The sequence below is a fragment of the Chrysemys picta genome, chromosome 6 (assembly GCF_011386835.1).
Source record: "Chrysemys picta bellii isolate R12L10 chromosome 6, ASM1138683v2, whole genome shotgun sequence".
Lineage (NCBI taxonomy): Eukaryota > Metazoa > Chordata > Testudines > Emydidae > Chrysemys > Chrysemys picta.
Window position 1 is genome coordinate 40483076 of NC_088796.1, and position 18039 is coordinate 40501114.

An 18039-nucleotide genomic window follows, 5' to 3' on the forward strand; every position below is an offset into this window, starting at 1 on the left:
GGTGAAATAAGGGTAAAATTGGGTGAGTTAATTAAATGTAAAAATATCACTGAAGTGATTTCAATGTTGTTCCTACTAGGTATTCAGTAGAGCAAAAAGAGATCAGAAAGCACCAGGTAAACTTGTGTGGAATATTACAATAAAAGGCGAGTCAGCAGCTTTCAAATATCTTCATCTTCTCTTGCCCAGATTGCAGTTACTGAATAATGCTTTCCAACACTTGTCATACTAGTATTCTGGCAGCAGCAAATATTCAAAAGTATGAACAGATATTTGCACGTGCCAAACTTAGATACAGAAATGCTCTTATACTCGTGCAAGTTTAGATCTAATGTTTACAGGTCCATGAACAGCCCTGTCTTAAACATATGTTCACTGGGGTGTTTTCACACACAAGTTAGAAATCATAGAAATATAGGCCTGGAAGGGATCGCAAGAGGTCTTCTAGTCCATTGCCCCCACACTGAGGCTAGACCAAGTTGGGCATGTGTAACTCTTCAGTGTAGTTTAGTATATTTCTCAAATTTGACACCCGGTCTCTTAATATTCATATTCTTCATATGTTAGAAGGTACCTTTAAAAACAGACTTCCCCTTTGTAGATGTTCTTCTGTTTTTATCTCGCTTAAGCATTGCATTGAAACAGAGGGTGCTCTAGATATATGAAATTGTGCCAGAGAGAGGTTTTGTTGTATGATTTTGTGATCTGTTAGACAACACTGAAGTGATTAATGCTATATGTTCAATTATTTTATCACGAGGAATGTTTATAGGCAAGGCCCTCAATACATTAGAAGCAAGAGGAAGACCAAAGATAGGGTAGGCCCACTGCTCAGTGAAGAGGGAGAAACAGTAACAGGAAACTTGGAAATGGCAGAGATGCTTAATGACTTCTTTGTTTCGGTCTTCACCGAGAAGTCTGAAGGAATGCCTAACATAGTGAATGCTAATGGGAAGGGGGTAGGTTTAGCAGATAAAATAACAAAAGAACAAATTAAAAATCACTTAGAAAAGTTAGATGCCTGCAAGTCACCAGGGCCTGATGAAATGCATCCTAGAATACTCAAGGAGCTAATAGAGGAGGTATCTGAGCCTCTAGCTATTATCTTTGGAAAATCATGGGAGACGAGAGAGATTCCAGAAGACTGGAAAAGGGCAAATATAGTGCCCATCTACAAAAAGGTAAATAAAAACAACCCAGGAAACTACAGACCAGTTAGTTTAACTTCTGTGCCAGGGAAGATAATGGAGCAAGTAATTAAGGAAATCATCTGCAAACACTTGGAAGGTGGCAAGGTGATAAGGAATAGCATGGATTTGTAAAGAACAAATCGTGTCAAACTAATTTGATAGCTTTCTTTGATAGGATAACGAGACTTGTGGATAAGGGAGAAGCTGTGGGTGTGGTATACCTAGACTTTGTAAGGCATTTGACACTGTCTCGCATGATATTCTTATCGATAAACTAGGCAAATACAATTTAGATGGGGCTACTATAAGGTGGGTGCATAACTGGCTGGATAACCGTACTCAGAGAGTTGTTATTAATGTTTGCCAGTCCTGCTGGAAAGGCATAACAAGTGGGGTTCCGCAGGGGTCTGTTTTGGGACCGGCTCTGTTCAATATCTTCATTAACGACTTAGATATTGGCATAGAAAGTATGCTTATTAAGTTTGCGGATGATACCAAACTGGGAGGGATTGTAACTACTTTGGAGGACAGGGTCATAATTCAAAATGATCTGGACAAATTGGAGAAATGGTCTGAGTTAAACAGGATGAAGTTTAACAAAGACAAATGCAAAGTGCTCCACTTAGGAAGGAACAATCAGTTTCACACATACAGAATGGGAAGAGACTGTCTAGGAAGGAGTACGGCAGAAAGGGATCTAGGGGTTATAGTGGACAACAAGCTAAATGAGTCAACAGTGTGATGCTGTTGCAAAAAAAGCAAACGTGATTCTGGGATGGATTAGCAGGTGTGTTGTGAGCAAGACACGAGAAGTCATTCTTCCGCTCTACTCTGCTCTGGTTAGGCCTCAGCTGGAGTATTGTGTCCCGTTCTGGGCACCACATTTCAAGAAAGATGTGGAGAAATTGAAGAGGGTCCAGAGAAGAGCAACAAGAATGATTAAAGGTCTAGAGAACATGACCTATGAAGGAAGGCTGAAAGAATTGGGTTTGTTTAGTTTGGAAAAGAGAAGACAGAGGGGACATGATAGCAGTTTTCAGGTATCTAAAAGGGTGTCATAAGGAGGAGGGAGAAAATTTGTTAACCTTAGCCTCTAAGGATAGAACAAGAAGCAATGGGCTTAAACTGTGGCAAGGGAGGTTTAGGTTGGACATTAGGAAAAAGTTCCTAACTGTCAGGGTGGTTAAACACTGGAATAAATTGCCTAGGGAGATTGTGGAATCTCCATCTCTGGAGATATTTAAGAGTAGGTTAGATAAATGTCTATCAAAGATGGTCTAGACAGTATTTGGTCCTGCCATGCGGGCAGGGGACTGGACTCGATGGCCTCTCGAGGTCCCTTCCAGTTCTAGAATCTATGAATCTATGTGTAAACCTGCATTGCTCTTTTAAACCCAGGACTCCAGTTCTTTTCTAACCTCAGGCTTCAAAGGAGATAGTTTCTCTTCTTGATTGCATGAACAAATAGATTTTTACTACTAAACAGGGAACACATGTGATCAGTTGGCCAGACTTTTTTTTTTTTCCAAGTTAATAAATTTTTTGCGTGCTAACTCTGCATACAGTATTTTTTTGGAAATGATTCAGTTGCATAAAGTGAGTTTCAAGCTTTGTGTCCAACAAGGGCTACCACATGGAATCAGGGCTGAGCAGGATATTGTTACTGAGATGCCTCTGTGGTAGTTCAACAATGCAGCCACATTATTGGACAGATCTCCATGTGGTAGTGATTTCTTCCCATTCTGGTCTGTGATGGGGTTTACAGACCACACAAAGGCTAAGGTAGTGAGGGACCAGTCCCGGCAAGAGGACCCTGCCCCTCTGCAGCTGCAGAGCATGCTCCAAATAGAGAACCTACTTAAAAGGGGACTCTGACAGTCAAGCAGCTGTGGAGGGAGATTGAAGGCAAGGCTGTCTGGAGAGAGGAAGCCAGTTTCCAACCTCTGGGACAGAGTGGTCCAAAGGTCTGGACTGTGGGTAAGACCCAACTGGGAAGCCAGGGGTTTGACCCTTCTCTCCCCTAGAAGGGAGAATAACTGGACATTGAGAAGTGAGCTGGGAAGTACCCATTTGACTATTTAGGTTGTTGAGGCTGATTGGGAACTCTCTGCTAGGGAGGGGCAGAGTGCTGTAACCATGCCCCAGATTGGGGAGGTAGGAAGTAGCCCAGGGGAAGCTGGTCTGGTGTATCAGCGAGAGGGGACTTAGACATCCTTGCACCTTTCCCTTTGGTCCCTGGCCTAGACCTGGTTGAGAGGGAGGGCCCGGGTCCCCTATCTTCCCCTCCTCCTATTTGGCTGGGAAAACCCAGAGAGAACTGGGCAACGCTGGACTGTAACTCGGATGCCAGGCCCGTGGGCTGTCCAGCAAGGCCCTCCTAGGACTTTGGGGACTTTTGAGCCACGGCTTCCCAGTCCATAAGTGGAGCCCTCTACATGATCACGCAAATAGAAGAAAAATAGCCCCTTTGCAGGGTCCCAGTGCTTCTGCCACCCTTGTAGTTGCACACAGATCCATTCCTGTCTCCCAGTTCAGCCTTATAAGACTCGGTCACAAAAAACAGTAGCTTCATACCCCTTCCCTACCCTTGGTCTTAGGGTGCATCTGTAAATCATGATCATGTAGTGAGTCATGTGTGGGTGGGCCCCTAGCTTATGCAGAGCCCACATTGAAATGTGAGAGGGGGATGAGTGGTCTCATTTTCCTTCTACCAGGATTGATGGTTTGAATCTGATATTCTATTCTCTCTATAATTTTGAGGACCCAAAATGATTTCTCTCACAAGAAATGACCTGAGAAGCAGTTGTCACAGAAGGCTTTAAATACAGGGTTTTCTTCTTTCAGACTGTTCTTAGTATTGGGGAAGTTTGCCTGCTTGTGTGTGCTTAGTTTTTCTTTTTGTAATGCTAGTTCTATGTGCACTTATGTAAATCACAAGCACCTATTTTTGCACCATCTTTACATTTCCAGGATCTTTGTGTATAGTCAGGGTCTCCCTGGTTCTGTAAAGTTAGTACTTCACATAACAGAATATCGATCTCTATACTAAACCATCTTCCTTTTTACTTTGAAGGATGAATTCCACTCACGATTGCGTTTTAATCGAAGAGGACTGGTTGCTATGGCAAATGCTGGAGCTCATGATAATGGCAGTCAGTTTTTCTTTACCCTGGGCCGTGCAGATGAACTTAACAACAAGCACACCATTTTTGGAAAGGTTCGCTATAGAGTTATGACTTGAATAATGGTTTTGACAGAGACAATTAAATGTAGTTCTAAATTCAGAGAATGTTTTCGTATTATCTTAGTACTTCACACAGCTCAAATGCATTTTTGCTACTTTCAAAGTTATTTTAGTGTTTAAGAACATCTCTGTTTTTGTCTGTCTCCATGCCTGACATTGATCTCAATTGGTAGTTTCCCTTAATAGTTAATTTTCCATTGCTTTTCTACTAAATTGAACCTTTACGATACACTTTTTCAGAGTAATCTAATAAAATTAAAAGTGCCGAATGTTGCATATACACTGTTTTTCTACTGTTAATAAAATATTAATTTAGAAATACAATTAGAATATCATTATTCAAGAGCAACCCAAACAAATGAAAGCAATAAAATGATGATGGTTTCAAGGAAATGTGGAAATTGTCAAGTAGGTTAGCTCTGTAGTCTACAGAATTTTTTTAGTTTTATTTTCAATTCACAGCTCCCATCACTAACTTTTGTGGCAGTTAAATAGTTCTTAAACACAGAATCGGGTTGCTAAAGACGAGAGTCTTGTTGCATTTAAAATATCTGTAGCCATATGTAATCTAAATTTAGATATCCCTCTTTCATATATTCAAAATTATTTGCATAACTATTTCCTTAAATTTTGCAGAATAATTCACAAGCAATCTGAAAATTGATAGGCTTTGAAATAACTAACTTTAAAAAAACTTTTGTGAATTTGCTAGATTACTGGGGATACCATATACAATATGTTACGACTGACTGAAGTAGAAATTGACAAAGAAGAAAGACCACTCAATCCACACAAAATAAAAAGTAGTGAGGTATGTATGCAGTTAATTAAAATATTCTATTTTTTTTCTTTGTCTTCAAACAATTATATTCTAGTAGGATGTACTGGCATTAATTTATCTGAGTGGGTTATATATTATTGCTGAAAAAATAAATTTCAAAATAGTGTATTTTTTAAAACAAATCTTATTTTTTAAAGACGTAAGCATTCTAAATGACAGCAAAATGCTTATTAAATATTTTTTATACAAATATTTAACTTTTTCCTTAGGTTTTGTTTAATCCTTTTGATGACATCATTCCAAGAACAAATAAAAAGCTGAAAAAGGACAAACCAGGGGAAGAAGTAAAAAAGTCAAAATCCAAAGGCACAAAGTAATTATACTTCATACGTGGGCTTTTCTTTAATTTTATATAGCTCTAATTATAAAATTATTTCAGTCTTGTTCTATGATATGCTAGTGCCCTTGTATAGTACCTTGTATAGTAAATGTGGTACCTGATTTTTTTCAAGATGGGAGTGCATAAAAACTGTGTTAATAGTTTAAGCAATTTGTCCCTTTTCCTTTATTTCTTAATGCTGAATATTATAGTTGGTAAAAAGATTGTTTACATACAGTTGCAGGTATAAGATTTCAGCATTATATATGCCAAATTACAGTTAAAAAAAAAACTGTTTAAAGAATAGTAAAGTTGCAAAGTGAAGCAGTTATAAATTAAGAAATGCCAGAATAAAGGGTGCATTTGCAACCTTAATATGGGCCCCTAGTATGTATGCATCATGATACAGTCTCTGGTTTCATTATTATATACTACTTTGTCCAAGACACTGTCACTTCATTCTGTGCATCAGACTGATTATGTTCTCAGAATGAATCAATACTCTCGTGAGTGACAAAGTTTTCTGTAGGACTCCATATTTGGTGCAGGAATAGGAAAGCGTATAGTTAATAAGGGAAGGGATTGCAAGCAAAATGGTTTTATGGTCAAGGAAATTGAATTCCATTCTGGAGAATTGGATTCTATCCCTGCCTCTGCCACACAGTTCCTTTGTGATGTTGGGAAAGTCATTTAAACTAAAATATTCATAATTGGCCACTAATTATGTGTTTCTTATTTTCTGGATGTCAAGTGGGAGACATTTGGTGTCAAATTTGCAGAAGTGTAGAGTACTCACATCTGCAACTGAAGTTTGGGAGATGTGTTTTGAATATATAAAGTGCTATAAAAATGCTAGGTACTCTGGAAAGATCAGTCCTTCAGCGTCTCAAGTTTAGCACCCAAAATTAGTGGACACTTTTTTGACAATTTTAGCCTTAATATCTTTTTGCCTTGGTTCCCCAACTGTAAAATGGGATAATACCATCACCTAATCTCATAGAATTGTGTATTGATAAATTCATTAATATTTGTGAAGCACTAAGATACTACAGTAGGAGTACCATATCAACATCGAAGAGAAAATTAATAGTTTTGTATTCAGTGCAGGGTTTGGATGGTGGGTATTAAAAAAGGTCTGTGGCCTGTTATCCTCTGTGTAGATCAGGTGCTTTGGAGGGGGATGACACACACACAATTTGACATTGAGTTTCACATCTATTTGCAGACAGAGAAATGTAGAGATCCAGGACTCCTGGTTTGGATTCAATTCCAGGTTCTGGAGGGGGGTGTGGTGTAGTGGTGTTAGATTCCTTTTGCTGTTGTGACTGGCCTGTTTCTGTCCCCCTCTCCTCCTGTCCTGTGTTCCGATCCCAGCACCTGCTTGCCTCTCCCTCAGATCCTAACCATTTCCCTGACTAGTTCCCCTCCCCCCCTCCCCCATGCTTGCTCCTGTCACCTGTCTTCCCCTCTGACTCCTGTTATCCCTCTGTTCTTCTTTGAGTAGTGTCTTGTGGGTGCTCCACTTCAGGTGCGCAAGCTCCCCCTACACCTGTGATCAGAGATTTTTGGTAGAAGTGCCTGTTTGGCCGGCTCATGCACCCTACACATCGCTGTGCCTCGTAGTTAGGTTATATTGGGCTGCATGGGCGAATCGCCATCAATTCATTCTCAGCTGCCTTCACCCTGAGATGAAGCGTTTAGCATGCCCTCTTAGTTTCACTTAGCATACTTAGTTAGTTCAGTATACGTAGTTTAGTTTAGACATGTTGTTCTTCCCCATTTGAGGGATGATTTTGGACTTGGTTTTTTGTTTCTGGGATATGGTGGGGTCCCCACACTTTAAGTGTTGTTTTTCATGCTGGAAACTAAGCCAATTAGTATGGACAATCTGTGTCTCTGGTGTGTGGGAGACACCCATATACCATCAAAGAGTAAGATCTGTTCTTCATTCAAGAGCAGATCTAGAAAAAACAGGGAGATAAAGTACAAGCTTCTCATGATGGAATTAATCCTGAGACCAACTTTTGACCTGGATTTCAAGAACCCCTGTACATAGTGCCCTGTCTACCTCCGGATTCTGATCACCAAGAGACTCAGTCACTGAGAGCCCGGGAGATCCAGCATTGTCACTCGTCACAGCAGTACCAAAAGTCCCACACTCTTAAGTCTACAGATACTGGCAGGAGTTCTAGATCTCCTTCCAGGAAGTCTTGGTCACTGGGGACCTCAGGCCCCAAAGGGACCGCTACTGAGGCTCCAAGTTCTTCTGGTACCACAAAGAAGGAACCTGCTTCCAAGAGCCATGATACTACTAAGAAAGGCACAATACTGAATACCTCTTCTGCTTCCAGTGACCATGCCCATTTTAGTGGACATTCCACTTTAAAGAGGTTTGTGTCATCAGATCCTTCTGTACCTATCCCAGTGCCTCAGACCTTTTTCCTCTAAGTCAGGACATTCTTGTTCTGTGCACACAGGACTGGCTGCACCGACTCATATTACCAATGTACCTACCTCAGTACCAATGCTGACTTCTACAGGACTCTGCATGGCTCCTGCTTATTTTCCCCTGCTACAGCAGGAATTTCAATACTCAAGAGTCGTCCTGGTATTGAAGGAGCCAGCACCTCCATTACTTACGAGGACCACACATCTCTCCCTACCAAAGTCTACTGGGTTACTGTCTCAACACTTCTTTTCTTGCTTCTACGACTTTGACCACCCAGATTGAACAATTATCACTTCCCCTGCACTATGCTGAGGATCTTTCTTTACAGATCTCCTGTCTACTCTGAGTCATTATTCTCCTTCACATACAGAAAAAGGGGAGGATAGGCAACACTGACCTTTGACCACCTGGGGTGATCAAACATGGATGCCTCCTCTCATGCCCTGTGCTCCCTCTCAGTGACTTCACTAGGATCCTTAGGCCCTGTATTGATAACAATTGTTAAGGGCACTGAGTCCTCGCAGGAAACAGACACACATTCTCTTGTGCCTTCACTTCCTCCTCTCCAGCCAAAACCCGGAGAGGAGACGTTTGAGGAAAAAGAAGCAAGAGCTGACAAAGCGGTTACATCTCCTACATATATCTCTTCATTATTGCCAGATGAGGTAGTAATGCCTCTACCACAGTCCTTGGCAGATGTGTTTAGATATTTCCAGAAGCTGATGAAGTATATCGCAGATACTTTTCAGATCCTGCTTGAGGAAGCCCAGGACTCCCATCATAAACTGGACATTTTACACACACCAGCTTCTCATGTGGTACTCCCTATTAATGAAGCTTTACTAGAGCCTGCCAAGTCAATCTGGCAGACTCCAGCTATGCCCCATGCACACACTTGTAAAAGTGCCAACCAAAAATACTGTGTGCCAGCCAAGGATTCAGAGTTCTTATTCTCACATCCAACACCAAATTCACTGGTCATGGATGCATTGAATGTATGTGGTAGACAACACAATATGAAATCTACTCCCTATAACAAGGACCAGAAGTGACTAGATCTATTCGATTGCAGGAGTTATTCCTCCACAGTGCTACGGTTCAGAATAGCAAACCATCAAGCGCTCATGTCAGAATATGACTATTTGAATTATAACAAGTTTAACACTTTTATTGACCATTTGCAAGAAGAGCACCACAAGCAATTTAAGGCTATCATACATGAGGGTCAGCTTTTACCAAAGACATTGTTGCAAACCTCCATAGATGCAGTTGATACAACAGCCTGGTCCATTTCTGCTGTGATTGTTATGGGGTGAGCTTCTTGGCTACAGTTGTCAGGCTTTCCTAGGGAGATACAGAGCACTGTTGAGGACTTCCCTTTTGATGGTCACACATTGTTTTTTTGGAGTCCACTGATGATTGCCTTCACACTTTGAAGGACTCAGTGGCCACACTTAGATCCCTTGGAATATACACACTTGCAAATAAAAGAAAATTTAGCAGGTTCCAAACATCACAAAGATCTCGCCCAACTCACTTCTCTATTTTCTGTAGATCAACTGACGCTCTGACCAAGAGGCTGAGATATGCCAAGAAAAAGCCTGCTATTACCTCTTCTTCATTTTAGCCATCTGAGAAATCCAAGCATTAGCTTTGATGGCTTCATCAAGAGTCTGAACCACCTGCTCCAAATAAATCTGACTCTGCAATGTTCCATCCTCCTTCCCCACTTTGGATACCCCCCCTTTTCGCCATTTGGATCTGCATAGGAGACACTAACGTTCAACCCAGGGGGTATGGGGATTGTACCATCTTGGTTATTCCATCTATTTCACCTCCCATCCCCTTTTCCTGTCTCTTTTCAGAGACCCATCTCACGATCAGTTGCTGAGTCAGGAGGTTGCTTCTCTCCTATGCTTAGGGGCTATAGAACCACTTCCAGTTCAGCACGGGAGGAAAGGTTCTGTTCCAAATATTATCTGGTCCCCAAAAAGAATGGAGGATGGAGATCAATATTAAATTGCAGATGTCTCAACAACTGCATGAAATAACGTAAATTCAGGATGGTGACTCCTACAGCTATTATTCCCTCTCTAGATATCAGGGATTGGTTTGTGACTGTCTACCTTTGACACTTATTTCCACATTGCAATTCACCCCCTCACAAGAAGTTTCTTTGATTTATAGTCAACCACAACCACTTGCAATACCAAGTGCTTCCTTTTGGCCTCTCCTCTGCCCCAAACATATTCTCAAAGGTCATGGCAGTCCAAGCTGCTCATCTACATTGTGTAGGCATAATTGTCTTCCTTTTTCTCAATGATTAGCCACTCAGGGACTGATCATATCACAAGGTCCATTGGCAGTACAAATGATGAGGTCTTTGTTTCATACCTGAGACCTCCAGATTAACCATGAAAAGTCTGTTTTGATCTTGGTTCAATGGACAGATTTTATATGAGCCTCGACAGGTTTGCGAATCTGCAGAATCTTAGTACAAAGATTCAATTAAGCCCTCAGACTTCAGCAAGGAATTGTCTTCAGTTGTTGGGCCATATGGTGGAGTGTGTCTTCATGAACCAACATGCCAGATTACATCTTCAGGATTTCCAGGAATAGCTCAGGACAGTCTACATACCAAACAAGCACAGACTTGACAAATAAGTCTCTCTTCCCCTTTGGGTTCTGGACTTGCTCAATTGGTGGAAGAACTCCTCCAAAGTCTGTGTGGGGAGTTCTCTTCTTTCAACCTCCTCTGACTACCGTTATCACTTCCGACAGATCCCTTTTGGGATGGGGAGTGGATCTCAGTCCTCACACCATCCAGGGCAAATGGTCTTTCTAAGAGTCTCCTGCATATCAACATTCAGGAGTTGAGGGCAGTCAGGAATGCTTGCTCCCATTTTCTTTCACTGAACAAAGCCAAATTAGTCAAGATCATGACAGACATTGTGTCCTGCATGTTTTATATCACTCGACAGAGGGGAGCACACTCCCCCCCGACTCTGTGCCAAGGAGACAAAGCTCTGAAATTAGCATGTAACCAACATGATAGCATCTCAGCCTCTTACCTCTCGGGTATACAGAACATCACAGCCGACCACCTTCGCAGACGCTTCTCTAAGAGTTATGACTGGAAGTTGGATTCACAAATCCTCCACAGCACATTTCTAACCTAGGGGTTTCCAGAAGTGGAACTTTTTGCCACTGCTGCCAATGCAAAGTGCAGGAAGTTTTACTCTGGGGGGGAGGAGGGGAGAGATTCGTGTCTCGGTCACTGGGAAATGACTTTTTTATTCCATGGGCCAGGAGTCGTCTTTATTCTTGTCCACCAGTGCCATTGATCTTGAAAGTTCTCAACAAGATCAAGCAGGACAAGGATTAGGTCATTTGATTGCACTGACTTGGCCAAGGTAGATTGGTACCCTTACCAGTTCATTTCACTTCTCATCCACTGCTGAGACTTCCAGTTGGTTGCCACCTGTTATCTCAGGGGGCTGGTCGCCGACCACTTCACCGGCCAATTTGGAAGTTATGTGACCTCAAGCAAGGCTCGTAGATGGTTCTCGGGATAGAGACTTCCCACTTAACAGAGATACAACAGGTTTTGTTAAACAGCAGAAAAACATCTACAAGAAGTAGAAATTTCACCTATGGTGTATCTGTCGGCAAGTATCTCTTGACCACGCTTCTCTTTCCACAACCCTGGATTATCTGTTAGAATTAAAAAGATCAGGTATTGTTATGAGTTCTGTCAAGGTTCACTTGGCAGCAATAACAGCCTTTCATTAGTCTGTGGAAGATTTTTCACCACAACTTCAAGATTTCTTAAAGATTTGAATCGTTATCTATAGGTTAAGGAACAGACCCCGGTATGGGACTTGAATGTGTCCTTAATTGCCTTATGACACACCCCTTTTAGCCATTAGCTAAATATTTGCTAGTCCACTGGCTCATGAAAACCGCTTTCTTGGTTGCCTTCACTTCTACACAGAGAGTGGGAGAATTGAGGGTTTTAATGGCAGATCTCCCCTGCCCCACAGAGTTCTTCAAGGAACAGGTTTCGTTACGGTCACATCCCAAGTTTCTACTCAGTGTCCTCTGAGTTTCACCTTAATCAGACCATTCATTTACCATTCCCCCCAAATCACATCACTCCAAACAGAAAGCTGCTTTCCGTGTCTGGGATGCCAGAAGGGCATTAGCCTTCTATCTAGAAGGACCAACTATTTTGAAAGTCTCCCAGACTGTTTTGATTGTGGACAGATCTAAAGGATCCACAGGCTTCACCCAAAGTCTCTTGTGGTGGATCTCTGCGTGTATTATTTCATATTATGACTCTGCCAACATTCTAAGGTGCCAGCCCATTCTACAATGTTGCAATCTATGTCTATGGCATTACTAAAGGATGCTCCAGTTGCTGACATTTGCAGAGCTGAAACCTGGATTTCAATACGTACTTTGGTTCATGTCCCTAGATCAGATGTGGCAGTTGGCAGTCCAGTTCTATCTTCAGTATTGGGTTCTGCTCTGAAGATCCTTCCTTCCTCTGGCGATACTGCTCAGGAGTCACCTGAAGTGGAGAACACATGGGGACGTTACTTGAAGAAGGAGAGGGTACTCACCTTGTGCAATAACTGGGGTTCTTCAAGATGTCTGTCCCTATGGGTGCTCCATTAGCTGCCTGCCTTCTCCCTAGTGGGACTTTGTGGTAGATAAGGAACTGAGGATGGTTCACCCACCTAGTAGGGCACATGTGTGGGCCAAACAGGCACTGCTATCGAGAAAATCTGATGAAAGGCCCAGAGGGTGCATGTGCACCTAAAGTAGAGCACCCATAGGGGGACACATCTTGAACTCCAATTACTGCTCAAGGTGAGTAACCCTCTCCTTCCTCCCCACCCTCTTTTCCTTCTCTTGTTTCTATCAGTTGGCTTCTCCTCCTAGATGCCTAGGTACGAGCAGTCTCCCTGCTCTCAGTTCCTGTGCCTTGCACCACATTGGCCTCTTGGAGCCAGGAGGAGAAACTGTGTAAACTGCAGTCTTTTCAGAGGCATATAACTTGGCTAAAATTGGGTGAGTTTCTGTGAGGACGGCAAAAGGCTCACTCTTGACACTGGGACAACCAACCCCCTGTTATATTTCTAGCTCCTTCTTTAAAGCAAGAAGTGCTAGAGCCTCTCAGTAAAATAGAACAGGAGTACTTGTGGCACCTTAGAGACTAACAAATTTATTAGAGCATAAGCTTTCGTGGACTACGGCCCACTTCTTCGGATGCATATAGAGTGGAATAAATATTGAGGAGATATATATACACACATACAGAGAGCATAAACAGGTGGGAGTTGTCTTACCAACTCTGAGAGGCCAATTAAGTAAGAGAAAAAAAACTTTTGAAGTGATAATCAAGATAGCCCAGTACAGACAGTTTGATAAGAAGTGTGAGAATACTTACAAGGGGAGATAGATTCAATGTTTGTAATGGCTCAGCCATTCCCAGTCCTTATTCAATCCTGAGTTGATTGTATCTAGTTTGCATATCAATTCCAGCTCAGCAGTCTCTTGTTGGAGTCTGTTTTTTGAAGTTTTTCTGTTGTAATATAGCCACCCGCTGGTCTGTCATTGAATGACCAGACAGGTTAAAGTGTTCTCCCACTGGTTTTTGAGTATTATGATTCCTGATGTCAGATTTGTGTCCATTAATTCTTTTGCGTAGAGACTGTCCGGTTTGGCCAATGTACATGGCAGAGGGGCATTGCTGGCACATGATGGCATATATCACATTGGTAGATGTGCAGGTGAACGAGCCCCTGATGGTATGGCTGATGTGATTAGGTCCTATGATGATGTCACTTGAATAGATATGTGGACAGAGTTGGCATCGGGCTTTGTTACAAGGATAGGTTCCTGGGTTAGTGGTTTTGTTCAGTGATGTGTGGTTGCTGGTGAGTATTTGCTTTAGGTTGGGGGGTTGTCTGTAAGCGAGGACAGGTCTGTCTCCCAAGATCTGTGAGAGTAAAGAAAGAAAAAAAGAAATCAGCTTGAGGCAGAATGGAATGGAAAATTTTGGCCCAAAAAGTTGAAGTTTGGCAAAGTTATAAGCAACTAAAAATACCTTTTGTTTAATGGAGGTGAAGTAGCAAACATGTAGCTAATGGTTTAAATGAGATCATGCCAGTTATTTACTGGATTTTTTTATTTATTGGAATTTTGAAATTTCATATTTATTGTTTGCATGTTCAAAATGTCACTGGATCAAAATGTATTTTTTTGTTTTGTTTTTTAAAGAAATTTTAATTTGCTTTCGTTTGGAGAGGAAGCTGAAGAGGAAGAAGTGGAAGTCAACAGAGTTAGTCAGGTACAGTTCCCAATTACTAGTCTCTCTCTCCATCTCCTGTTCTTATTGTTTTTCTTTTGGCAGCATTGTTTTATAGTGATAGTCTATAAGTTTGAAACCTTGAAAGTTGTTCATTTTGTAGTTTTTCTAGATTTGATCAATAACAATTTAGGAGTAGGGAGGAGTTGCATACTTAGTTTGCAGCATTCTATTGTCAGAAGTTGCAGTCTTTTAAATTAAATTATTTTTTTGTCTTGTGTAATTTTGAATGATTTTAGTTTTCTCACTTTTATAATTGTTTTGTTTTTTCTTTAAACACAGTATTGTTATACTTCATAGCATATTAGTGATTCTGCCATTCAAAGCCCATATAGTGTGTGTGTGTGTGTGTGTGTGTGTGTGTGAACTGTGTTAAAAGAAAGTTGTTTAGCTTTCAAAAAGTTGTTTAGCTTGCAAAATGAAAAATTCAAAAGTTAGGAAATGCCAGATTTATGGTTGTCTATTTAACCGCAATTCTATCCCTTTGTGCATCTATCCTGTGCACTGAATGAGGCAGGGAGCCTATGTTAAAAACAGTATGTGATCATGTAATTAAAGGCTATATCATGATGAATATGCAGAAGTAGGCAGAATTAAGGTTACACTGGTACCATAATTCAGGTTTCTCCTGACTTTCAAGTGTTTTAGGTGGTAAAGATTATGAAGAAAAAAAAAAAGTTTTGTGTCACTGTAACTGTCCATTATGATGTCTAGTTGCTTGGATACACTGATCTGTTGGCTTTGTGCCAGGGAGGGCAAAGGGTCAGAAGGGACATTATCCAAAAAGAGCAGCATATTTCTGAAAACCTCGGGTAATATTTTCAAATATGGATAGCTAAATTAACCATTGCCTCAAGTTCCTCTCCTACATCCTCCTCCACCTCCACCAATCTAGCTTCCACCCTTTTTGCTCATCTAAAACTGCTCTCATCAGGATCACTAATGATCTCTTCTCGGCCAAATCTCAGGGCCTCTACTACATCTTCATCCTTTGACTTCTCTGTGTTTTCATGTTGCTGATCATAGCCTTAATCACAAACGCCTACCCTCCCTTGGGTTTTTCATAGAATCATAGAATATCAGGATTGGAAGGGACCTCAGGAGGTCATCTAGTCCAACTCCCTGCTCAAAGTAGGACCAATCCCCAGACAGATTTTTACCCCAGTTCCCTAAATGGCCCCCTCAAGGATTGAACTCACAACCCTGGGTTTAGCAGGCCAATGCTCAAACCACTGAGCTATCGCTCCCCCCCATTTTCAATACTGTCTTCACTGGTTTTCCTCTTACCTCTCTGGTTCGTCCTTTTGCATCTTTTGGCAAGTCCCCATCCTTCTTTCTGCTCCTCTGAGGATGGTATTCCTTAGGGTTATGATCTAAGTACTTTCCTCTTCTCTCTTTTTGGTGGTTCTTACCACTTACACAAACTCAGCTATCATCTCTATATTGACAACTCACACATCTACTTTTACGTTCCTGACCCATGTTTTTCCATTTCATCTTGCATCTCAGATTGTCGCTTTGACACCTCCACCTGGATGACTTGCCATCAGTTTAAGCTTAAAATGTTCCAAACTGATCTCCTCGTTCTTCCCAAATTCTCCCTGATTTCCCCCTCATTGTCACTATTTTCAACATCTTCATCCTTTTCTCCACTCAGGGCTGAAGCCTGATGACTGTCTTTAATGACTACTACTCCTTCATCGTATGTTTTCAGATTGACTGAGCTGGACTACATCTAGCGAGAAGGAATGAGAGTTGCACTAATCAGCATTCTTCTTTATTTGTTGTAAAAGAGGGAAAACTCCACATGTAGACTTGGTTGCCTACCTATTAAATAGGTGATTTTCTCTAGCTCTGCATCCCCATAGCCCTAGAAATGGGCATTCTTTCACTTTTGGTAGTTCGGCCTAGCCACATAACTTTCTTTCTCTGCCCCTGTGTCTTGGCCGAATCATGGGCGACCAGACCTAGTAGTCAGAGCCAGAGTCTGCGGTCATGAGATGGAAGTCAAGTATAGGCTGGGTCCAGATACGGGGCGGGAAATGGGGCAGGAGCAGGAGACAAACTGGCGATCAGAACCACAAGTCAGGAACAAGAGTTAGGCTGGGTTGGGGTACCAGGGGGTAGGAGACAGGAGACAAAATGAAGATCAGAACCATGAGTCAGATGCAAGGAATCATGCTAGGTGAGGATGCCAGGAAATCAAGCTCGGGGAGCAGAAAGCACAAAGCACACAGTCTAGAGCATGGTGGAACCCTGTTGTTCGGATAGCTTCCTGTTCCTGCTGCTTGCTTAAGTAGGGCAGCCAGTGCTCCTGCACTCCGCCAATAGGACCTCATGGGCGGAGCGTCAAATTGGGGCTGAGCTTCACGGGTCCCTGGTAAGTGATTGTTAGCCGTCTGCCAGGTGGCGAGTTCGAGCGTGGCCACTCCCATGAACCCAGCAGACCCAGGTTTGAGACCTGTGGTTCATGACATTCTGCTAGCTGGAGCTCTTAAGAAAAGAGAGGTCAGAGCTGAGCATAGCAGTATGTCAGGTTCTAAGATGCTGCATGCAGATGTAGGGCTATTCTGCTAACTGATTTGGTAGCCAGATAGGGTGGGTCCTGTTGGCTTCAACTCAAGAGAATAAAAAGGTAGATAGTCGAAGGGACTGTTTTGTATTAATTTTGATGGAATATATAGGCCCAGAGAGTCAAGATGTTAACGTGACCCTATCACCATGTATACTACCAAACCATTAAACGTGGCTTGGGGTTTTCAGTACTGAGACCTCAGTCTGCTTAGTACCATGGCAAGCACACTAGAAAATTCATGCCAAAGTTTGAAAGTTTATTGATCAGGATACGTAAGAGAAGAAGAATCAGAAAAAGTCATCAGTATCTTGGAATTGAAATTGAATGCTTATGCAGAACAAACTTAATCAAAACCTGTTTAAGTAATCTTTTAAGAGAGAGGCTATCAGTTTGGATTTCATTTTGTCAGGCAATCTTTCTTGGTGGGGAAGAAAGGATTAGTTCTGTTGTTTGCTTCTGAGGTGTGAATGTCAGTCATCTTCTCTGCCTTTGCCAAAACAGATACAAGGAGAAAAAAGAGAGAGGAGAATAAAGATGAGGGAAATATGGGTTTTATTGATGTTGTCAGGATACCAACCATCTGGTCAGGCAAGGAGGGATGCTCTGACCTGGCACTACAACAGTTGTTCCTGTGGCCTCAGGCTCACTTCCCCGGTCTGGGATGTCATCTGGCTTGTCTGGTCAGATCCATCTCCTTACAGGTCTTTCTCAGGCTGGTCAGTGCTGGATGGGCAGTCTCATCTCATTGTGCTGGTACTGTGTGGTACAGTAGGTTTCATGATTGTGTGAAAAGCTGAGAGAGAGAAGATAGGAGGAAAATAGTGGGGGATGGACATAGAAAGGGAGGACAGAGCAGGGTTTTGGAGGTCTCAGGCTGGAGTTTTAACTAGTCTACTCATGATGGCCAGTTGTCCCAACTAGCACCCTGAGGTCTGGGTACCGCAGTGATGTGATGATGCATGAATGAAAGAGAGTCTTTTTTATGAAGGGGAGGCCTGCCATCTTTTTCTTCTCTTCTAGGGATTCCTCAGACTGTCCATTCCCC

General features: G+C 42.1%; 1 protein-coding gene across 5 annotated transcripts in view; it reads left to right on the top strand.

The window, feature by feature from the left end:
- The window catches only part of CWC27 (CWC27 spliceosome associated cyclophilin), a 212634-nt gene that overhangs the window by 11778 nt on the left and 182817 nt on the right, over nucleotides 1–18039 (top strand). For all 5 annotated transcript variants that reach the window (XM_065599035.1, XM_065599036.1, XM_065599038.1 and 2 more), the window contains exons 4-7: nucleotides 4264–4407; nucleotides 5147–5245; nucleotides 5485–5588; nucleotides 14332–14401. In XM_065599035.1, the coding sequence (XP_065455107.1) occupies nucleotides 4264–4407; nucleotides 5147–5245; nucleotides 5485–5588; nucleotides 14332–14401 (417 nt within the window). The remainder of the gene's footprint in view (nucleotides 1–4263; nucleotides 4408–5146; nucleotides 5246–5484; nucleotides 5589–14331; nucleotides 14402–18039) is intronic.